This window comes from Helianthus annuus, chromosome 10 (assembly GCF_002127325.2).
Source record: "Helianthus annuus cultivar XRQ/B chromosome 10, HanXRQr2.0-SUNRISE, whole genome shotgun sequence".
Lineage (NCBI taxonomy): Eukaryota > Viridiplantae > Streptophyta > Magnoliopsida > Asterales > Asteraceae > Helianthus > Helianthus annuus.
Genome location: NC_035442.2, coordinates 66,263,597 through 66,289,323, shown reverse-complemented (window position 1 = coordinate 66,289,323; position 25,727 = coordinate 66,263,597). Strand labels below are relative to the sequence as shown.

Here is a 25,727-nt window from a genome sequence, read left to right as displayed (position 1 = left end):
GTTGTGATGATGACATACTTTCTGCTCTGGAGAATAAATGGAAAATTAATGATGTTAGTGTTTATTTTTAAAAAAAAAATTTATTTTATATATCCTATTAATCATGATGTGACAAATTAACCGACCTTTGTATATTTTTACAGTCTGATATGTCTGATTCAAATGTCCAATGCTTGTCCGATTCTGTTGGAAATGTTAAATGTTGCTCAAAGGTATGTTGTTTTATTTATTTATTTAACATCATTGTGTATTAAATATAAATAACTATTTGATTTTTATGATATATTATTATATTCACCTTTTATAGGGGTCTCAATCTGTGATCGGCGATAGTGTTACGCCAGATAATTTTGATGTTAATGATCAAGATCAGTCAAAGTTCGAGAACATCAAACGTAACCTTCAAGATGTTTATGATGTTGATGCTGTTCAAAGTTCGTCTACTAAACGTCGAAACAGTCCTGGGAATGATAACCTCAACGATGATGTCAATTTGGACCTGATCACCCCAAAGTTAGAGAAATAAAGAAATATCCGTGTCGTGTCGAATTTAATTTCCAGTTTTTTTTTAGTTTGGTGTTTCTCAATAATACATTTTGCGGGTTGTTTTGAATATTGAATTGGTTTTTAACTGGATATTAATATTTCCTAATATACGTTATATAGTTTGTTGGTTTGTTTTGTGGTGAATAATTTGTAAAAAATATTAGTTAGTTCAGTACGTATTTAATTGTTAGTTAATATGATTCTAATGTTAATTATTAAAAAGGATTTTATCAATTTAAACAAATGTTGGTAACCACATTGTAACCGGAAAACATAAATTTTTTCTTCCATTGATTGTTTTGGTTTATTTTACTATCGTGTAACAATCTTTGTCTCCATTTTTTATGTTGTAAAGGATTGTTGACCTTATTTACTTTACTAAACATCAACTTTCAGAAAATAAATAATTGTTGACCATTTCTATGTTTTATAATCTTCAATTTTTGTATATATTTGGTAAATAATTTTACATTATCAAAAAACTTACTATATTTAAATCTATAAAGTTATTTAATATTTTTTTAAATATTAAACACAGATCAAAATTCAAAGTCCGTCATATTCATGTTATCTTTTTAAATTTCATCATAAAGAAATAACATATTATAATCGTAATGTTATTTATTTTTTATATCTTCAATTTTTGAAACATTATTTTATAATGATCTTGTTCTAAAAATAACATACTATATTCAAATGATATGATACTTAAATATTTTTATCTGTATTTACTCTAACTAAAATATCTTATTTTAATGTATTGTTTTAATCGGATACATATAATTGAAGATATAAAAAAATAACATTGTATAATATTAAAAGTTAATATTATATTTCAAATCTCTTAAGAATTGAAAACATCCTTATCAATTTCATTCCATAATTGACATGTTTATTATTATTATATATACCCTTGTCTTTAGATCACTTATTCTATAACAGCTAAGCAGGTCAGTAAGTTATTACTCTTATTATCTTCATGAATTCGTAATGGTGATATATATATTGGTTCTTCACAACTCATTTTCATACCGCCAAATGATATTGTGCAATGATTAAAATGTTTTAGGTATTCGAGATACAATGGTTGAGCTTCCTTTTCACCTGATACTTTTCAATATCTTAATCAAAATTGATACCAAATCTATACATCGTTTCAAGTTAGTATGCAAAGAATGGCGTGATGGTTTATCCTCCAAAGAATTTGTTGAACAACGTGGTTCTTATGTTGAGGATTATATGGTACTATTTATCGTCTTATTTTGATTATATGACAACACAATTACTTTTCTTATTAGGTTTATGTGTTTTGAACCTCTTTTGTTTATGATTTGTTTTCCAGGAAATGCTCCAAGATCAAGGTTTGTTCATCAATTCGTCTATTTTGATGGATTTGTGGCCGCGTGAACTCAGTCAACTATATTTTGGTGATGATTATCATTTAACTCAAAATAATTCAAATGTTTTGGAGGAGATGGTGATTGTTCAGAATGGCCAGCGTTTTGTTTATCAACTTTATGATGTTTACAATTAGCGGTTTTGTTGACATCAAATAATTTGTGATTTCACTATGGAATAATCGTATTTTAAGTATGGGTTATCATGAGATATATTGCTCCCGTCATTGTCTAATTAAAACATTCCTACATGGAGTATTGATTATAATTCAAATAATATATATTTATTTCCTTTCTTAATATTAGGAATTTGTTATTAAATTCCTAAAATCATTACAACGTTTTATTCCTTAATTTATGTTTTAATTGTTACAATTTTAGAAATTGATTGATATATATTCCAAACTTATCGTTTTTCTATAAATACTGATATTGTTTTATATAAAGTATACATTCAACTATATTGGCTCTCATTGTGTTTTGTTTCATATAAACACTATACTTTCTGATTTTCCCTTCTTAATCACTTACAAGAATAAGTTACTACCATTTCCCTAATCTCTGTGTCTTTCCTTCATAATCATATCAAGCCGTTTAGTGAATACATATTATCAGGTATGTTTTATTCATTTTATATGTTACTTCCTTTTGTTATACAACTTTTAATGGTGTTTGTTTTTATTAGACTAACTATTTCTACTATATTCCATTCAACAGATAAATTAGATGATTAACATTCATAACATACTAACATATATTGTTCCAAAAACTTAACATTATCCATATATGCAGACATATGCACATATTATATAAGCATATAGTTAACCACAGTTGTACCAATGTTTTCATATGCAAATATATGCATATTTCAAAAAAAACATAATCATTAACATCCCATATATCAAAAGTTATACCTACTACCATCAGTCAACACATTTGTCTTAAACTCGATCCACATTTCTTAACTCCAGCACCTGTTTTGACGTAACAAAGTTGAAGTGAAGAATGTCACCTTTTTTCAAACCATTTGCAGCCATAAAATCCCCCCACTTGACCATTGAGTAACGTGGTTTAAGACCATTTTTCTCTATGTCCACTTTGTTTTCCATCATTGTTCCATCCAGTGTCTGAATCTTCAATGAATGTAGTGACTTTGTTAGACCTGATCTCCTTGCAACTTCCATTGGTAGACGCTACCAAAAAAAACAATGAAACATACCATTATTATCATTTCCTTATAAATCATAGAAAACTTTTATTAATTTATGTTACATAATTTCATACTAGTCTGTTTTCTCCTTTTTTACTAAACTCATAATTTTCAGGATCAAGTTGAGCTTTAATTGGTTTTTTTCTATCACATGTCGGTTGCTTTTCACCCTCAACTTTTCGTGCATTCTCATTGTAGTTTTTTACCTTCAAAATTCAATATGAATGTAAAACATTGAATATTTAGGGTTATTAGAGTTACAAAAAGTAATCAATCATAATTAAATTACACTTGTAAGTTTAGTAAAAATTACCTCTCTCTGGATTGATGATCGAAGACAATATGAATATGACGGTGTGACGACTTCTTCACTTTGGTCACTTACTTTTCTTTTTTTTGATGTTGAGCAAATCACTTGAGCAACCTGTTTGCCTTTTTTTCCAATCTATGATAAAAATAAGTTCAGTATATAACTATGCTTCAGCTGAATTGTTATATATACAATCATATATAATGGCATATAAACGTTTATTCAGTTAGCATTACCTCTTCGTTCACGGGAACTTTAGAACTTGAACTATTTTTAGCTGGTGGTGTCAACTCTTCACGTTTTTTAACTTGATGGGTCATATTCAACATTTCGTCACTTTCATTCCCAGAATTTTTTTCCTGCTATTTAATGTTAGTTCAACTTTCATTTATGCACTGTTTCAATTTAAACAGTTATGTGAATTTATCAATCAATTTATTCTAACTAATACAAGTTTATTCTAATACACTACCTCATGCATCAAAGTATCTCCACTTGTATCTGTTCCATTCTCAGAGTTATCATAGTTCTGTAATTAAATTTTTAAAATATAAGTAATCTTTGTTACTCAAATGATATTTATGTAATAAAAGATACTTACAAAATAAACACTTTCTTGGAATGTCTGTCGGGATATAAGCTCACAAGAATCACTGTCTTCTGATTCTTCTTTAAAACCCAATTCAACTTCAACGCCATTCCTGAATACCCTCAACTGAAATACAACATTATCAACCTTCTCAAACGTCATTGTGTCACCATTCATAATTTTCAGACTCCCACACAGTTTCGACCATCCTTCTGTAAAAGCATATGTTACATGAAGTTTTCCTGCCATCACATCCCAGTACTTACCACCTGCGTATACTTTGTAATTTCCGTTTAACTCATGGTTTTTGTAAAACATGGTAATAAACTCTTCTGGAATTACCTGCAAGTTAATATAATATAGTATAAAATATAATTAGTAATATATGTGTTACTAACCAAGTTTTTACAAAAAATACGCTTACCGTAAGACCCAATTTTGTGTAGTTGTTCATTGTTATGTAAGTTTGACCACACACATCGTTTAGGAAAGGATAGATCTCCAATTTTTTGTCTCCAATACTTTTAAAGAGCAACCAAGTGTTTTTTGCCAAATGAAGATGATTAACAACGGCCCTCCAACCATCGGTTAATACTGGTAGGCTATCCATGTGTCTAAGTCTTACCATCCAATGTCTACCGTCTTCATGATGAACCTCTATGTTCATATGTTGCCAGTCTTGTCCCCATTTTTTTTTAACAAATTCAACAGGTACCACCTTCATTAACAATGTCATATTATACATAAACAAAAAAGTTAAATATGGACTGTAATGTTCACAACATTTTATTTAATCAACTTAGATACTCAAAGTACTCATACCAATGACATGTCTTTAGGTTCATCCATCCGTTGAACAAATGATAAAACCATCTTCAAAACTGCAACGTATCAAACTTATTATTTCATATTATTTTTTTATATCATTTGTATCTTATGACTTTAGAATATAAATGACACAAAAATTTATTTACTTACTAATCAAAGTATTTCATCCATCCATCTGTTATTTTGTTTAAACCACTATTATGAGTATCTAAGAAACTAACTTTATTTAGTTACTAATCAAAGTATTTCAATATAATATGTATACCTAAACAAAAAATTATGAATATTTCTTCAAAATATGAACTTTTGTTTCCACATTTCTTTCCACATTCCTTATATTGTAAATGTGTTTTCTTACCTAATCTTTATCCTTTTTTTTAATGAAGATCATAGGTAAATTTCATCAACACCCTAATCCTTAGATACTTCAAACATGAAAGCTAATAATATTACTGATTTGGAGTTTCAAATTATTACCCTGTTCATACTCTATTACACTTTAACATATAAATCTATTTAATGAAGTTGTTAGACTTCGAAATTTCTAAATGATGATGATAATCGAAGATGCAAATCGTACCTTTTTGATTGAAATTAAACCAGTCGGTCGAAACCCTTTGATTATCTTCGAGGTAGTAGCTGAAATGGAGGATGAAAACCCTTGCCGTAGATGAAGATGAGTTTGGTTTGGTAATTGTGTTGAGAATTGTGTCTTATACATTGTCATCATTTTCTTCAATTAAAATATATATTGATTTGATGTTATAGGTTTCTACAACGGCTATGATATGTTGCCTATTTTTCTTTTTTATTTATTATATTATACTAATAATTAAAATAAGACTTATATATTTGTTTATTTTTGGATTATTTAATATAGAAAATGTCGAATAAGAGAAGATTAGAAAGTACACCGATTATATGTTCTTCTTCATTTGGAGAATCATCGAGTAGTAAGTTATTTTTATGTTTAGTATGTCGTTAACAGTTATAGAATTAGCATATTAAATTTATATGGTTGTAATTGTTTGTTATGAAATAATAATTTAGGTACCGTTAGAAGATCACCTTTGTCAAATATCACCAATGGTAATATTTTACATTTTACATTATACAATTTTACATTATTTTTTTAATGTACATTTAAAATCTATTTCTAATTTGTTATGTTTTTTTGAGCAATTCAATAAGGTATCTCATTCAGGACCACAACTGAATCATCCATCGGTATTTTATATTTTCTAAAATGATTTTGTTATATATTTTCGTCTATTGTTTATTGTACTTACAAATTATTTATATATTTACTATTATAGGTATAAATGAAGCAGTTCCATTATCTCTTAACTCAAATGGTATGTTTACAGTTAGCGTAATGTGTTATGACCAAAAAATAATTGAAACACTTTTGTTTAATTTTTTTTTGTATATTATTAGACTATATATAAATTAATATGAATTATATAGATTCTAAATATATCTAAATTTCAGCATTACTTGCCGCTCATAGAAGGAAAATGCGCAAGCTTTATCTCGATGGTAGGCGGAAAACTTCAAATAAACAAAATAATGTTCCGCGTGGTAGAGGCTCATCTAAAGTTGTTAAAAGATCCAACTTCATCAACCAAGAGAATAATAATCCTAATATTCCTTCATCATCTAATACTTTCCACACCCTTCATAGTGTGAAATCTTTAACCATAACAACACCTTTAAGTTGCATAACAAACGGTACGTATTGTCAAAAATTGTTTTATATAAATCTGCATATATGTAAAGATATAATCCTAATTTATGGTAGTATTTTTTATATTTGTCTTTTACAGGTACACTTAATTTGGATAACCAATTAACCCCTACTTCTACCAGTTATCCATCTTCTGTGCTCTCAAACATTGTTACACAGAATAGCAACTTTATTCAAGCTTCTTCGTTGACAAAGCTTAAATCTGGTAAACAAAAGATTCTACCTAAAAAACGCGTTATCGAACCTATTCCAATGGTAGATCTTACTTCTGATGATGAGAATCAAGGGTTACATTGCATTCAAGACCCTTTTAAAGGTGTATCCAAAGGTAATAATAAAACTAGAAATCTTTGTAGTTTAATAAACGTTATTAATTAATTTATTATTTATTGGTCAATAAATTTGATGCTTTCAGATTACTTGGATCATGGTAATCAAAGCCTTAAATGTGAGATGTGTGACTCATTATTATGGTCTGATGAAGGTGGAAAAGGGAGAATTACATTTGGTAAATTAACTTATTACTTATGTTGTGGTTATGGAAAAGTTGAGCTTCCAGAATTGAAAGAGCCTCCTTCAATATACAAGGATCTATTTGTAAATTGTAATGAAAACAGCAAGTATTTTCTAAAAAATATCCGTCGATACAATTCTATGTTCTCTTTCACATCAATGGTTTGTTAATTTTATAGTTTGTTAATTATTATAATATAATATAGGTTTTAAACTTATGAGGCATACTAAAATATAGTTTAATGTGTTATAAAATCCATACTTCATTATTTCAAATTTAAATTTGATATTCTTGAATACCTAATTAATATTTAATTACGAATTTGATATTCTTGGATTAATTACAGGAAGAAATTTCAGTAATTCCAAAACAATTTACATATCACTTTAGATTAAACAACTTCCAAAATTAAAACTTTTTTATCATAATTTAAATATATGCATATATATGTTAGTGATTTCATAAAATTATATTCTGGCCGTAAATTTAGTTAATAAGAATTGTAAATTTTGGTTATTTGCAATATATTATGTCTATTAAATTCAACTTAGAATTTATTAAGTTTGCGTAAAAATATTTAGTTACACATTGTTAATTGTTAACATAGTTTTAAACTTTCTAAATTAAGTGTATTAATTATCTAGGCATCGATTCATTCCAAAAACATAATAGTCAAACTATTTCTAAAAAAAAAAATATATTAACTATAAAATTCATAAATCCAAAAATAAATACAATCATCTGTTTATTTTTTATATATATACCTTTATTTTAAAATTAAATCGTAATATAACATTTAAAATGAAACAACTTCCTAAATTACAACGTTTTTATAAATACATGTTCATAGTTGTTAGAAATGTATACATTCGAAGAGGAAAAACTTTTTTTGTCCTTGAATTTGAGAAGGTATGAGTTTAATTTTTTTTTTTTACTGTAATATACAAGAACTTTATTAATTTATTAATGTCACTTAGTAGTTGATTTTCTACATACAAAATTAACTTTTCGTTTATATTATTGTAGATGTCAACTGATGAATTTATCATGAATACTCCTTTGAGGAATATATATGATCTTTGGCAAATTATGAAGGTGTGTATATATATTTATAATGCCAAAAGTAGATGAACATTGTCTTTAAATTAACTATTTTCATAAATTTTATTTATACAGCCTCAATTTGTTATTATACTTGGTACTATTACTGGTATCGATAAGCATTTTGGTTGGCACTATATGGAGTGTCCTAAATGTTTAATCGAGGCTGGTACAGATTTTATAGACACCCAGAGTATGGAGGAACAATTTTTCTATGTGTGCAAGAACCCTAATTGTGACGAAAGTGTTATATATCCAGTTCCAAGGTAATATGATAATTTTTTTTCTTCTTTAATATTTATATGTTTTGTAAAATAATCTATTTGTATATATGAATGATTCTATTTAATTTAATTAGATTCAAAATAAAAGTTCAAGTGCAAGACAGCAGTGATGATGTTCCACTAATATTATTTCATCCTCTGGTTGATGAAATCATTGAAAAAGTTGTTCTCAAGTCGGCTGAACAATTGTTTCAAGAAAATATAACACCTGTATGTACAAATCATTTTTTACCTTTGTGTATTTTTTTTCATTCTATTTTCTAAAAATTTCTTATTAACTTTTGAATACAATATTTTGATTCATAGGTTGTTGAAAAAGTTATCTTTCCCGTGGATTTAAACAACTTGATTGGAAAGAAGTTTGCCTTTAAAATTGAGATAACAACTTATAATCTTACTAACTTTGATGAAATGTATTCTGTCACGAACTTGACTGATGATGAGTCAATTATTAATAAGCTCAAAGAAAAGATGAAGATTACGGAGGTATTTTTTTTTCCAATACACGTTTCATACTAATAAATTAGTATTTATATAATTTTTAATTATATTATATTTTAATTTATTTTCACATTTGTTTTAGGTAAATGATAAAGAATTTATAAAGAAGAATAGTCACATCCCAATTGGGAAGGACGATGATGTTAACACCAGTTGTGATACCAATAAAAATAAAAAACGTACATTGGATGACGTCTACATGTCTTCAACTTCAAGTACTTTCAAGACTTTGGAGAAAGTTAGCAAGAAATTAAGTTAGTTCATATTTCTATTATTTAAAATCAGTTTTGTTGATTTTTAAATTTTATAACAATGGTATTTTGGATTTTTAGTATGTTTGATGTGGGTATTTGATCGTTATATGTTATTTTTAATATTTTATGAATAATATAAAAAGTTCTCTTAATTCAAATTTTATATCGGTTTCTTTAAACGATTTCATTGGTATTTCAATATCAATGTTTGGACATGCTAAATAAGGTATGGTGTGTCATGCTAAATAAGGTATGGTGTGTCATGTTAATCTGTGGCCTTGGATAATGAGATGGCATCACCATAAGGGTCTTGATATTGGTTATACCTACAAAAAGGATGGCACTACAGCCAAACGAATGAACCTAACTCTTAAAGATCTCCCGTAGTCACTTTAAATACGTTATATATATATTTAGATATATAAATTTCATATTCATATTGTATAGGTTTGTATTTTCAAATTTAAAATATTTATTGTACAGTCATACCAATATTAGTCACTTTTAATACATTATATAGTTTTAAAATTAATCCTACAAAGTTATAACATAACTCCATGAGATGTGCAAGAAATCCGAACCGCCCATCCATCTGTATCCGGACTATATATAGGAGATATTTTAGTAATATCTCTCACACAATATTTCACTTATTTATATTGCTTCATCTCGAGAACCAAGGAATCCTTTGATCTTCAACAAGTTCATCAAAAAACCTCAAAATCTACATCGGTAATATCCTGCATATTTCATACCTAAAATGTTTTTGGTGTATTGTTTTCATCTTATTTACTTTAAATGTAAAGCTTTCCATCTCCGATTATGTAACTATACATGCAATCGCATACCTGGATGTTTTGTTTGTCTTCATCTAATATTTCTGGTTAAATGTTTGATTCCATCTCCGATTGGTGTATTTTTTTCATCTTTTTTACTCGAAATTATTTGTTCTTTATGGTAATAATCTATGTCTTCAATCTTATACAAGTATTTTGTATAAGATTATCTTCAATCATATACTTGGATAGTATGTGTTTCTTGATGTTTTATCTATAGATTAAACCGGAAACCAAAACAATACTCAAGATTGTTTGGTCTGGAGTGTAATAATCTATGTCTTCAATCTTGTACAATGGAATTTTGTTTATATTGTTATGGTACAGTGATCGAAAGTATTGGGTTTGACATAAACTTATTTGAAGATTTCGTGTTTTTATTAATGGATTTTGTTTTGATTAGGTTTACTGTTAATGGTTAGATTTGGTGATTTTATATAAATATTTTCTATTTTTTTAATGTCTTTTTTTTATATTTTTTGAACATCCTGTTTGAAGTATTAAAATTATTCTATTATGGTTATTGTATAAAATTTTACTATTATAAAATTTTTGATATTCAATTGATAGTTCTCAAGTGTTTATACAATAAGTTTTTATACAATCGTTTTTTGTTTATTTTTTTTTTGTTATCAGAGTATTAAGGATCATGGAACGTATTGGTGATGACATGATGTTTGAAGAGATCTTATCGAGACTACCTGCAAAGGTAGTTTGTCAATTCAAGTGTGTTTGCAAACAATGGTGTTATGAGTTATCTACACCAAAGTTTGTTTTAATACATACTCGACGACTTTCAAACTTACTACAAAAGAAGCTGCTCTCTTTGAATGAACATACCATTGTCGTTGACGACATAGTATCTGGCAACTTGGAAGTCGATACCAGAAAAATCGTCACTTTTCCATACGATGTCCAGCCATCAAGATTAATCATTATAGGTTCGTTTAATGGACTGATTTTACTTTGCATTAGGATGACTGATGCGAATGAGCTCGTCCTTTGGAATCCAACGATTAGGCGTTTTAAGTTGATATCGGACGACTATTTTAGTCGTTATTTTGGTCGACATGACGATACGGGTGGGATGTACGTTGACGAGCACAACGATCTGAAAGTGCTTCATATTAACTGTTTCGCTGGCGCAGTTACTGCTCGTGTATATTCACGACATAATGACTCATGGAGAAACTTGAGTTTCTTGAAAGGATGTTTGTTTGGTTCAAGCTTTTATTCATGGTCTCACGGAAGTTATTCGGGCAAAACAATTTATTTCACTGTTTCCAATTACTGGATTCCACCTGGTGAATGTAACATTGTTGCTTTTGATGTTATATCTGAATCGTTCAGTATTCTTCGTTTTCCCGAGCGTATTCAAGTCAATCCTTGCCAAGTGCATTTTCTAACAATTTCGGACAGGCTCCATGGCATTGTTGTTCGATATTCTGATGAACTAACTGCAGAATTGGTCAAATATGAACATGATGATTGGATAACGGTATTTTCTTTCACCAATGCTCGCATAGTTCAACAATTGGATCCGCAGCAAAGGACGAATATAATTCAAGACAATAAGTGGTTGGTAACAAGTATTTGGGGAGATACTGTAGAAGTTCTACTGTGCAACGATTCCTTTAACTACATTCAACATGTTGACAGCTTTAACGGACCTAAAGGCGCATTATTTTTGGAGACAATCGTTTCGCCTTTCTGATAGAAAAATTTAATTAAATGATGCTATTTCATCTTTTGTTTATCGAACTATTTAATTTGTTTCAAGTGTCTTGTGTTTTATCTTTTCCTTAGTTTAATAATAAAAGAATTAAGTGTATTATGTTTCATGTTTAATTATGTCAAAAAATTTGCTGTATTAAATTACATATTTGGACGGCCCAATGATAGTTTGGATGGCCCAATGATAGTTTACAAATTAAATTTGTAGGCCAGTATTTGTTGGTATATGTGATTGTGGATTATTTTTTATAATGCGGCCCAATCAATTTTTATAAAGCGGCCCATTAACCTGGTATAATTATATTTTCTATTACTATAATACCATATGTCAATAAAAAATATATTACTCAAATTTACTTATATACGTTCACAAAACTTTCCTATTTAACTTAAAATTTTGTATTAGTAATTTAAAAGATTTTATACACTATTTATAACTGTGTATCCAAAAATACCCCAATCTTTTCAAAATGCCAGTCAAAGCTGTAAACATATTTCAATTTAATAATTATATTTTTTTTCTGTTTTCATTTAATTAATAAGGTTTAAAAAAATACTATCATACTAAACGGGGTTTATGTAAATATGTTTTTAATCCTTTGCTATCTGGACCGAATATCACCGCTATTACAGAGCATTATTAAACATCAACAAATATCACTTTTGAAAACTTCATAAAATCATCACATAGAAATATCTTCACCATCTCCAAACATTATTATAATTATATTTCACTCTTAACCTAAAAGTTAATAATTCCACATGAAACCTTTAAACACTCATGGAGGCCAAATTGGAATATTACTAAAACCGAATAAAAGATTTTGTTAGCACGGGAAAGAACACACTAATTAGTTTACTAATTTTATCTATGTATTTGATTTTTCAAATATAATTTTCCCTATCCCGGGATGTTCCCGGGTGATAGCCTAGTGTTAGACTATATATTCATCCATACAGTACACAATACATAACACATGCATATATACATATATTATCGACATCGCACACTTCTAAACATATTCATATACACCACATACAACCAACGTACATATACATGCAACAACATGACCACATACATCCAACATCCAAAACACATTCATGCACAAACATACACACAAACTCAAATCCGTTACACACGCTATCAAGTCTCTCTCTCTCTCTCATCAAAATCGCAGGCTAACAACCCAAACCAAACCTCAACCCGCGGTCGCCGGAAACAACCCGCCCATAACCCAATTCGGAAGTCTTAACCAGAAAATTAAACAAACAAGGCCGGTAGGTTCCTTTACCTTGTAGATTGGAACGAGGTGGGTACGGTGTGGTGGCAGATTTAAGTGGTAACTGGAACTATGACGGAGACTATAATTCTGGTTAGTGGCGAAGTTGTCACGACGGTGCGGCTTCGAACTAAAACAACTGCGGCGAGTTGGAGTGGCGGCTTTGACTAAGCTTTTTCTTCGGTTAAGTCTAACTACGATCCGTGTGGTGAAGATGCGGCAGTGGTGATCCTTCGAACACAGAGGTGGTCGATATGATAGTGGTAGGTTGTGGTTGCTGGCGAGTGGTGACGCGGCCAGAGACGGAAATAGATAAGAAGGATTTCTTTTACAAGGTTTAAAGGTTTATAGAGGAATCAATGTTGGTTATTAGGAGGGGATCAAAATTTTAAAAGTAAACATGGGATGAGCCTAATTAGGATGATGAAAATGGGGATAGTATTTAATATTAATGTTGAACGACTTTTGCAAAGGTTGAAACGAAGCAGGCTTAAAAGATTAAATCTTTGGTCAACTCACCTAAATTAAATCCATTTGTTATATTATCCTATTATTTGTTTCCTTGCACCAATTTGCAAAAACATGTATACACCATAATTTTTTTTTTCTTTAACGAGATCAGCTTCTAAAAGGAAGCATACATTTTAAAGTATATATTACTTTCTAAATATATTCATTTCATCTAATTAATTCATTTCCCAATTTTTTTTAAACAAATAAATAAAGAAATTTGTATTCATATATACTATAAAAATTTCTGAATATTACAATAAAGGAGTAGAATTGATTTACCTTCAAAACGGCATCACCTTTAGCCGAGAGCTAAAGGTATGACCGAGGTGCGTCACGCCTAAGGCAAATGTTTCCGATGTCCATTTCAAGGTGTGAACGTCGTAATGCATGATGACAAGAGTCCAATTGAGAAGCGGATCATTCGACAATCTCATGTGAACACTTAGTGTTACAAGTATGTCACATTCTCCCAAAATAAAATCATTGTAATGAAAGAATCCTTGTTGCAACAACTGTGGTGGGAAAGTAGATAAGAACTCATAACCAGTAGGTGTTACCCGAAATAACGTGACCCTTAATAGCTGTTTAGGGTTCCAGGCCCCTCCCTACAGCCTAAACTCCACAATTGCTAAATACCCCTGATTGTTGGAACAGAGATCTTTCATGACAAAAAACATTTCAGTGGGAGAGGCACATTGACGAAGGATTCATTTGGTACGAGAAGGTGAACGGGCTCCTTTTCTCGCATAGTGAGAAAGGCATGCATCGGCTCTAACCTAATCGGCATAATCATGCCAAAGGATGAGCAATCTCTTGGGGCATGAGAAGCGAGGTTTGAGTGGACAAAGTAGCGGAGGATATCTGAAAATCTTGAAAAGCGCGATGAGTGAAATGCTGCAGAGTGGTCACTCCTTGTTCACCTTCCGCGCGATGTAGATGAACATAGGCAAATAAAGTGTGGAGCTCGTCCTTGGGGTGCTCGATGAGTCTACAACCCAACTGAGCCAAGTCAAGATACCTCTGTTCAGGAAACGGAGACCAAATTGTTGTCGATTTCATGGTCCACAGGTTGCACAGGAGGAAACCGTAGCTGATAAGACGGAATACTAAGATTGAACGCCAAACCCCAACAAAGAAAATGGACCACGGACTTAATTGTGCCCCAAATTTGGTAAGCGGGATGATAACTTGCATCCCATCGGCTTCCCGTGTTGCAAGAATCGACTGTTGACCGGGTAACTTCTCGCGGCGGTAACTATAATCGTCATTAGATCTCGGGCCAGGAATATAGGTAAAGTTCCACAGAGAGCTAGCTCCCGCTCCCCTGTGATATACCCGTATGAACTCTTTGCCGGAAACAAAAGATCGAAACCGACCATGTGCCTCGAATGCTTGTCAATTCCAGAAAATCCAATCGGGAAAAGATTAGGTAGAGAAAATCATCACCCAATCCAGTTAATCGGTCAACTTGCTGCCTTCTTTGAAGACGATGAGCTGTTCAAAAAAAAAAAAAAAAAACGAAGAGATCGATCAGATCTATAGGGAAAAAGTGAAATGGAAAAGGAGGGTTTTGATAAGTCTCGGCGTTTTTGGCGTTTTTACCGATGGCATAGTTTATTCAATTTATTTATTATATATTATCAAGGACTATGACGATTCAAACAGAATCAAATTTGTTCTATTGACTTCATTCAAACAACTGTTCATCATGATTCTATTATTTATTACAAGTCAAAACCCTTTCCATTTTTATTACAAACCCAATGTTCTATATAGCAAGACAACTTTTACAACAATGAATCGATTGTGAAAGTCAATGACCAAAAAGAAGAAGAAGATAAAGTTTAGAAAACGACAATCTTGTTTATCATACCCACAAATAAACACGATTATGAAAGCTCCTATGTATGTATTAATCAAAAAGCTGATAAGATTGCAGATATCTTGATTAAAGGTTAAAAAAGTTTGAGTCACTTTATGAAACAATATTCAAACTTTTCATTACTTTAGCAAAGATCTTAATTAGTTTCACAACTCAAAACAATCGAGGGTTACCTTCATCATAGTCAAACGATCGAGCGTAACCTTCCCATTCAGCTTCGGAACCTATTAATCAAAGATGAAAAAAAGAAAAAGAAAAAAGAGTCATGGCATTTTACAAAGCAAATAAAAGATCAATTGAGCAAAAGAATTTAAATATAAGAGTAATGCTCAAACAATAAACAACTATCAGACAGTTTTTGAATGTTTATGAATCTGTCAACTTTCACAATTGTTTATAACAGCAATGGAACGGTTCTTAAAAAGAAAAGTTTTTAAGAAACAACAACTTTTCATCACTTTCTTCTTCTTTATAAACAACAACTGAATTCAGTTGCCAAACGAGTGATTTTATAAGAATATTGTTCAACGGAAACATCATAAAAAATTCATACCTACGATAAATGACCTCTATCGTAAACGAGAGCATCGATTACATACCTTCTTCGCATGCCATCTCTGAGAGACAGACAGCTTCCGATTTAGGGTTTGTAAGCTTACGGGAATTGGGTATTTTCATCTTTCACTTTGCCCCCTTGTTCAGTTACACTTTTAGTCCCTTTCTTTCCTAAAACTTGTCCTTTCTCTCGGAAGATTAAAAATAAAAAATAAAAATGAGGTTTTTAGGGAGAACGTTGGAATCAGCTAGTATATCGGATAAGATAAGAGAGGAAAGATTGAGATGGTTATACACGTGATAATAAGGTAACTGGTTGACTGCTAATCGTTAATCTTCAAACACGAATTGCTTATACCTAATAGAACAATCGTTAAGCATTACGATCCGATTGCTTAGACCTAATAGAACAATCGTTAGACCTGTCTTGATGCAACAAAAGCACATATTAACTTGTAGGGAAAATGGGCTCCAATCCAACACATCACTATACTGATCCTTTATCGAACAAATCCCATGTGGATTGCTTCTGTCAACCTACTACTTGTCATCCTTTCTCGAAAACGGAAAGACTTCATTCGGCTTGTAAAGGTAGTAAACTATGTTTGTTACACTTATGTGATAGAGAAGGCATGCACTTCGTTTTAGTTTTGAAGACAATGCAACCTAAATCACTCAAAGCAAGGAACACACACATATATTGTGTGAGATTCAATGGGGAACACCAAAAAAGTGGCGAACCGGGGAACCTCCTTAGGAACCCTAGGATTAACTTAATCAAGGGTTGAGATTAGATTAGATTTTTTTAAAGCTTAAAAAACACAGAGGGGTATTTTAGGCATTTTTTAAAAGTTTGAATTAGGTCTCTAGAGAGTCTTCGTTCACCCCTCCTCCACCGCCCATTTCCCCTTTCTGGCTTCCCCACCGCCGCTACCACCTCTCGCCGTCGTCCCTCCTCCACCGCCCCTTTCCCTTTTCTGGCTTCCTCACCGCCGCTACCACCTCTCATCGCCGTCCCTCCTTCACCTGCTATGTTCAATTAAATACACATCATGATCTCCACCGCATAAATCACGATCTCTATCGCCGTCAAAACGAAGGCTTCTACTCTTTGTGAATGGTACCGGTGAATTTGTGATGTTCATTCTACACGTGATCTTGTTCGTTTCTGATTTCAAATTACCTTATCTGGATTGAGTAGTTTATAACAAATTTGTCATAATTCTGTTTTAAGATCCATTGAGTTTCTAGATAATAAGCATTCATAGTTGTTTAATGTGAATTGACATATTGTTTTATGTAAAAACTTGTTTTTTATATGTTAATACTAGGTTATCACCCGGGATTGCTTCCCGAGCTCAAGAAAGTTAGTTTTATTAAAAACTATTTATGATTAATACATAATTAAAATCATGGATTAAATAAAGTATTCCGTAACATTATCCTTTTATATACACATATACACACTTGTTGCAACTCAAGAAGCTTCCTTTCCACTACTCTTACGACAACATGACTGTCTTGGATCTCTCAAGTACCTACAACACAAGAAAATAGATATGAGGCAAAATCGAGCAAAAAACTACTTGGGAAAAGAGAGAAGAAACTAACATGTCCTCGACCGTGTTCCCAAATTAAAAGCGAATAGAGATAGTACATCGTTTTTATAACCATAACTACCACATTAGTTATTTATAAAATGACCACAAAAGTGCCCAAACCCATTTCACTCCGTACTAAAAGATAAAAATGACCCGTGTGAATTAGTCTTTTATATAAAGTGTAAACTACATGGACCTGTCCATGAGTAAAGGCATTGAACCGGTAACATGTTTACCTTTTGTCATGTAAAATCGACTTCAATAAAATACATTGGAATGTTGATATTACCTCTAAAAATGGATTGGTCGTCAACAATCTTTATTAGGAGAGCACCAACAAAAGAGTCACTTACACCGTTTGTCATTTGCTTTCACTCGGAATGCATCGACCGTCTCATGAAAATGCTACAATTATCAAGATTCAAGGTTGTCATGAATAGGTGGAAAATAATTGTTGTTTGAAAATTCCAAATATTATAATTATCTATAAAATTTTCGATAAAAAAACATCGAAAGTTAATAGTATTGTTTTTATAGTTATAATAACTCATTAAGTATTTGTCAAATATTTTAAAAAGGGTAAAAAAGCACATTACCTCCTAAATAATTCAATCAATAGAAACAAACACTAATAAAGCTAAAGCATTAGGAAACTTTTACGTAAGAGTAGGGTTGTAAACGAACCGAACGTTCAGCTAACAGTTCGTGAACCGTTCGACGGGAAGTTCGTTTATGTTCGTTCGTTTAATAAACAAATGAACATGAACAAGAAATTCCGTTCGATTAGTTAAATGAACGAACATGAACAGAGGTCTCGTTCGTTCGATTGTGTTCGTGAACGTTCGGTAAGGTGTTCCTGAACATTCGTTGATTTGCGTTCGTTTATGTATGTTTGGGTTTTAATTGAAGATCTTTGTACTTTCTTATATTTTATTTGTACTTTTTATATTATTAAACTTTTATTTATTTTATTACCCTAACAATTAAACTAGGAAACCCACTTTTACCTTGTTTATGCATCACATTCCTTTCATTTCTCATTATTTTGCATCAGCGAATACCATTAATCTCCATTCCATAATAAGGGATTCAAGTTCAAGTGCTACTCTCTGGGCCATCTATCTTTATCCTTCGTCGCGTTCGCCAAATTTATTTGTGTTCGTGAACCGTTCGCGAACACGCTCATTTCCTTAATGAACGAACACGAACATACAATCTCGTTCGGTAAGTGTTCATGAACCGTTCGTGAACACATATATTTCCTTAACGAACGAACACGAACGCGTTCGTTCGGTTCGTTTACAACCCTATGTAAGAGTTACTATATCATTTTTTGCAATTCGTAACTTTATTAGAATATAACTTATATATCGTGAGACAATATTATTTTTCTAAATACAGTAAAGTTATAATTTTTTTTACAATATCATATTGCATTTGTCCAATATATTATTAAGAAACCATAGGAGAGTTGTTGAATATCTATAAATTTGGCTAACTGTTGCATATTGGTCATATGTGAGACATTCATTTGATACACGAATGTCATCTTTGGAACGATTTTCACGTTCATGTCGTGTAGGTTTTGATAAGTCAAATCATGAACACGACCCATTTAACACCCATAATTTGTATATGACTTCTGATAATTTAAGAGAGCTTTGTATAAGAAATGAGTACCTAGCATATAGGGGCCTCCATTGATAAAAATCCACTTGTCCAGGTCTAGGTAGATTTTTAATCTAATATTCCTCAAGTTTTGCAGTCATTTCTTCAGCCTCAGAAGTTGAAATACAGTGGATCAGTGTCTCCACACGCTGTCATAATGGCCATGTATATGAAACAATCATTAGAAACAACACAAAGTCCTAATTTACTACGATGAGTTTTTAGTAACCGGATCCATCCATCAAATTTGGTTAATTTTTATTAAAACGACAAATGTTAATTTTTTATTTTATACAAAATATCCTCTTTAGCATAACTCAGAAGAAATATGATTGATTTAGATCTCTCGGTCCAAATATGATCAACACAGAAAACACAGTTACTTTAGTTAAAAATATAAAGATCCAATGAACTTTAAAGGTGGAAGCCCAAAATGATTAACAACATAAAAGTGTGGTCACATGTAGGGATGAGCATTTGATACCGAGTATCGGTACTGAATTTCCCGTACTTCATCATTTTCGGTACTTATTCGGTAGCCACTTTTTGGAGTTTTAGGTACCGGTACTTTCGGTTCGGTATCGGTTCGATGCGATACCGGTAAAATACCAGTTTTTACCTTCAAATATCGGAATTTCGGTACCGGCACCCACTTTTTGGAGTTTTCGGTATCGATACTTTCGGTTTGGTATTGGTTCGATACAGTACCGATAAAGTAAAGAATTTTACCATCAAATACCAGTACCGCACCGAACATTTTCGGTACCGGTACCGGTACCCATTTTTGGTGATTTTCAGTACCGGTATTTTCGATACTGGTACCATATGCTCATCCCTAGTCACATGAAATCCTAAAAAGTTAATGTTATCATATGCTTTATTTGTGCAAAAGTTCATTTGCAAAGGATTTAAATGCCCCTGTTTTAACTATCTTCATCTAAAAGTAGGCCTAAAGGGTGCTAGCCTAACATAGAATTATAAAAGGCTTGATGTCAACAAACCAGACAACTTTAAGTGCTGGAATGTTCCGGTTCGGGTGGCGACTAAGATCAAATGACGCTAATCAAGATATATTAGTATTTTAGTTCCACTAAAAAATTATATATTAGTGGACGTTCTTGCGGGTTAATAGTTTAACTTTATGTATTTCCTTTGTTATGTTTGATGGTTTTTCACATTTAACGTTTAATCAATGAATCGTATTTTATGTTTAACGTCTTTGATTAAAAAAATTCTGTTTTTATCAGCATTTTTATAGCAATTTATAAGGTTTTTTCTGCAAAAAAATAGTGTGTTCCTTGCAATAAACAACAGCAAACAGCAGCTGCATTCTGCTGATTTTCTATAGTTTTTCTTCATTGGGTTTTTATAACAATATATAAGTTATTTACTGCAGTTTTTTACAACAATAAATGGCACAAACAGCAGTTACAATCTGCAGGTTTTTCAGCAAAAAAAAAACAACAAAAAATCTGTTGTTTTTTCAGCGAAAAAATGCATGTTTTTCTGGCAAAAAAGGCCCGAAAAACAGCCGACTTTTTCTGCAAAAAAACCGACCAAAACTGCAGGTTTTTTCTAAAGTTTCACAATGATAACAAAGTCAAAGAAAACCAATCAATTAAAAGAATATTCACAAAGCATGCCTTTTTTGAGCACTGGTGTTCGAGTAGCATCAAATTAATTATGACCATTTTGTTGGTTGAGAGGTGCTCGAACAGCATCAAACTAATTATGACCATTTTGGCCTTACATCAGTTCTAATTCTTTTTCACCTACTCATGGTGTGAGATCAAAATGGTCAAAACCATTTCTTAGCTTATAATCCACTTTTAATATATTAAAAATGCTTATAATATCCTAAATCCTTTTGACCTATTCTGCAAGACAATAACCCACCTTTACATATATTAAAAAGGCTTAGTTTAACAATATACCGGAGAAGCCCGACCCAACCCATTTTGATATGTTACACAAAAAAAGACTGACCAGCCTTTTAGCTCTACTACTAAAATGGTCTGTTTTTTACCGGTTACCCGAGCAAAGGACGCTAGCCATTTTGACATATCTAGATGGTCGTCTATTTTTTGCGGGTTACCCCTGTGTAGATGATTATGTGAGCAGAAGAGTACCTGTGGTGGCTTCTATATCAGCAGCAGTTCCCAAGTCCCAACTTGATCCAGACCACTCACATATCTCTACTGAGTATTCCTGAAAAAAAAATATGATATGTGAAGCGTTCTCATAAAACCTAAACGACCAATTCCGACCCGTTCTTTTTATAATTTCAACCCAACTGGGCCCTTCATATATGTCTATGGTTATGTTATTAACCTAGTTTCAAATTTTATAAAATTCATTTCTAATTTAACTGTACTCTTATTCACCAGAATACCCAGATCTTCTTGGAATCTAGAGTAAAATAAATTAATACGCTTACACTACATGAAAAAAACCAAACAGTTAGTAAAAAAAAGACAAATTGGTATAGCAAAGACACACCTAGGAGGCTCTAATCTTGCTCCTCATCAGCCCAAATTCTTTCATTTTTTATATATAATAGATTTTTATTCTGTACTTGTATAAAACCCATTTCCAACACATGTAGGGTTCAACATGAACTACTACAAAGTCCTTTTTTTACCTTTATGATTCGGACCATATACCAAGTCATTCTACAATCTATCTCAACATTTAGTTTAATGCCATCGTATGTCTAGTACAACCCTAGGTATAACCAGCCCTAAACGGGCATATTTCTAGCCCTTTGTGGCTGTATTTCCCAGCCTTATGTGGTTGTATAACAGCCCCTACACTGTTAAAGTTCCATTCATGTATGAGCATATATACCAGCCTTGTACGAGCATATTTCACAATCTTGTGTGACTGCATTTCTTAGTTTTATACGACTGAAAAATAGCCCCTGAACAACCTAAATTACAACTTTTATTCCAACAAATTCCAGTTTAAAAAGTGTTACTATAAAAGAAGTAAAGAAATGTGAAAGTGTATCAAATAACATTAAGATGGATATCACATGTGAAAGTGAAAGACTTTTAAAAGAAGTAATGTGAAAGTGTATAGTGTATACCTATCGTAACCTTCGCTTCTTAACTGACGAGCTCTTCCATTTGACGTTGACCCTATTGAGCATTAAGACAATGCAGAAATTCCATGTTAACTACAGAAGTCGTAACTCTGGCTACTACTGTTGACTTTGAAGGAGGCGTATCACGTTGACCAGCAGGTACAACAAATCTGATAACATTTTGCCACCTAAAAACAGTAAACCATTACAATGATGTTTCAATTATTTCACAAGGTTTAATCCAAGAACAAACAAAAGTAAACATTCATGGTCCATATACGCACTGATGAATTCTGCAACGAAGGGATCTTAATCTCCCTAAGCAATATTGGGTCTCATATCCCGCTTCCATAATAGGTTGTACCTGTCACATTTTGAGCATTACAGTCTTGTTATATGCACTTTTAAGACATAACAATTAAAAAAAAATTTAAAAACTCTAACAATAAATGAATGGCAATACAAGAACAATCAATTAAAAGTGCTAACCGAACCCTTTCCACCAATCATTCTTAGAACATACGAACCCTACCCACTACCAAGAACCTATTTAGTCATCACGAATGGCTGAAACGAAGACAAATAAGTGAAGATTTCTTTAGATTGCAGAGGTTTTTGAGATTCGAAACTCGGGCCTGAAATTGTCCAACTACATATCACAAACAAAAACAAAATGTTAACACATAAACAAAGCAAAAGGCCAACTTCAAAGAATTCATATATTATTTCAAATAAGTGTGTCACATACTAGAACTTGATCACACTTAGAAGTGAGTATGAATACTATTTTATCTCTTTATTCTTTTGTAAGCATATCAGTATATCTTAGCAATTGGAAAATTAGTGTCTACTACAAGCATATGGTTTTAACCAAATAAAGTTAGCAACAAAACCATTGAGGGAGACCACTCTCTACACTTGAAAAGGTATGAGCAGGACATGATTCTACAGATCAATCAGAGTTCATGAAGAAACAAATAAAAAATCGAATTCACGAAATTGAAAACTACTTGTTCCCAGTGAAAAGAAAACATACCTGATGCAACCTAACCCATCGCAGTGTTTTCAATCTACCCTAATCAATAACAAATCAAACCAAGGATTCGTTAACAATACTACATCAAAATCAAAACTAATCAAAAGTAGGAATAATAGAGAACCACTTACGAAGACGATAAACAATATAACGGTTGCTGGTGACGCTTGAAAATCTTGGAAACACCTAATTATTCCAAAAAGTAAGATTTAGATGAAGTTAAAAAAATGATGGATGCACCGTAAAATCAATGACTTGACACATGTCTACCAAGTCTGTCTTCGAATTAAAACATGTCCAGATCTAATAAGTATAACTAAAAGAAGATTGAAAATGACCAAAATAGGGCAGGAATGAATAAGGATTGAGAATCCCTGATGATTGCAGCTTGAATTGTCACACCCCCAAAATCCACCCGCGGAGTATCACCGCTTGGGAGCGTGACTGACCAGGATCAAGCCACCAATCATATAGAACAACGTAAATAGTAAAAGTAAATGTAATTTAACCAAACCAATCCATATGAAAGGTGTTCAGAACATAGGTATAAATTCAACGTTTAGCGGAAGCATATGAGTAAAAGTCCAACATAAGTAAAGTATGAAATGTCAAATGTTTAAACAAAGCAATCACGATCCTTGTCCACAACGACCACGCCTCCCCATGCAAGCTCCATGTATACTTAACGACCTGCAAGGCATGTAACAGAGAGTCAACAACTAGTTGAGCGAGTTCACAGTAAGTAAGTTCGTAATAGTAAGTTCTTTTCATCACATGTGGCTCTACTAGGCCGATAGTATGTTCTATTAGTGGGGGCTTCCCATATTTGTATATACACTAGACTATTTGTAACCATAAGTGTTCTTCTTAACCCGAGAACAGTAGTGCGTACAAGCTTTACGTAGGTTTTATGTAAGTGTCCTTCTTTACCCGAGGACAGTGGTACGCGTAGGGTTTACGTAGGTTTTACGTAAGTGTCCTTCCTGACTCCGGAAGACAGTAGCATGTGTGAGTTTACGTAGGTTTTACGTAAGTGTCCCTTGAAACCTGAGGACAGTGGTAAGTACTTGTTTACGTAGGTTTTACATAAGTATCCTGCTTAACCCGAGGACCATGGTAGATAGTCTAGTAGCCGTGTAAGTACGAGTAATTGTTCAATTCCATCATTCAACCCATTCCCAATCCTCGGGAATCCCATGCCTTAGTAAGAGTGTGAACTCACCTTGGTTTGCTCGGTATGCAAGGTATATGCTCACAAATAATCAGTCGAGTCCTAAGGTTATGCACGTATTCGCAATTAGTTTACATTCACAAGGTTCAACTAACAGTCAAGGTCATCACGTACATGCAAGTAACAACCAACACATTGCATTTATCAGCTATACAAGTTCAAATTAATCCAATGAATACGCTATACAACTGGTAACACGCTCTGTTTATCATTGAACCTTTACAATCCGAGAAATCAGATTAAATCAACTATATCAGGCTTTACCATATCATCGGGTCTTATCAGTCATGTAACAATTCTAGTTCATAAGTATTACGTTTAACATTACAAGCATCAAAAACTCGGATCATTCAAGCATTACAAGACTCGGTTCATTCAAGCATTACAAAAATTCGGACTACACATCATCACCAAATTCGGACTACCCTTCATCACCAAAAAGTCGGACCATATCCTCTTAACAAAGTCGGACCTTGTGTCCTTTATACAAAAGTCGGACCTAGTGTCCTTTATACAAAAGTCGGACCTAGTGTCCTTTATACAAAAGTCGGACCTAGTGTCCTTTATGCAAAGGTCGGACCTAGTGTCCTTTATACAAAAGTCGGACCTAGTGTCCTTTATACAAAGGTCGGACCTTATAACCTTTATGCAAAAGTCGGACCTTGTGTGCATCACAAGAAATTCGAACCAAACCCCTTAACCAAAACTCGGACTACATAACATTTAATCAAAACTCAGATCAAACATCCTTACAAACTCGGACCATGTGCATCAAATAAAACTCAGACTTGTGGCTTTCACAAAACCCTGACACTTAACTCCGAGTTATCAATATGCGTGAATTCCAAAACCATTTTACAGAATTTCAATGGAACAGTTACATTTACGATCAAAAACCCTAGTTTTCATACATTCTCAATGAAGTAATATAATCAACAATCAAACATCTGTATCATAACAGGCATCTTAACATCAAGCGAGTGATTACACAACTAATCATAAACCATTTCACAATAATCAAAATT

General features: G+C 32.1%; 1 protein-coding gene and 1 long non-coding RNA gene across 4 annotated transcripts in view; both read right to left on the bottom strand.

Moving 5' to 3' along the window:
- The window catches only part of LOC110884637, a 43,421-nt gene extending 27,156 nt beyond the window's left edge, over positions 1-16,265 (bottom strand). Inside the window, exons 1-3 of one of the 3 annotated variants that reach the window (XR_002561391.2) lie at positions 16,080-16,189; positions 15,700-15,750; positions 13,804-15,138 (exon numbers count right to left, since the gene is read on the bottom strand). Coding sequence is in view for 2 of the 3 variants with exons in the window: in XM_022132362.2 (XP_021988054.1) it covers positions 14,954-15,138; positions 15,700-15,750; positions 16,126-16,204 (315 nt within the window). In the remaining variant the exon portion in view is untranslated. Of the gene's footprint in view, positions 1-13,803; positions 15,139-15,699; positions 15,751-16,079 lie in introns of those variants that run through there. The other 2 variants (XM_022132362.2, XM_035978463.1) reach the window with 2 other exon arrangements.
- A 1,152-nt stretch (positions 16,266-17,417) lies between these two features.
- Positions 17,418-23,227, bottom strand: LOC110881387. The gene is made up of 6 exons (XR_004868829.1): positions 22,720-23,227; positions 22,439-22,623; positions 21,480-21,558; positions 19,363-19,499; positions 17,972-18,087; positions 17,418-17,619 (listed from the first exon to the last, which is right to left on the bottom strand). It is a non-coding gene; the product is annotated as an uncharacterized LOC110881387 (long non-coding RNA).
- Between the last annotated feature and the right edge of the window lie 2,500 nt (positions 23,228-25,727).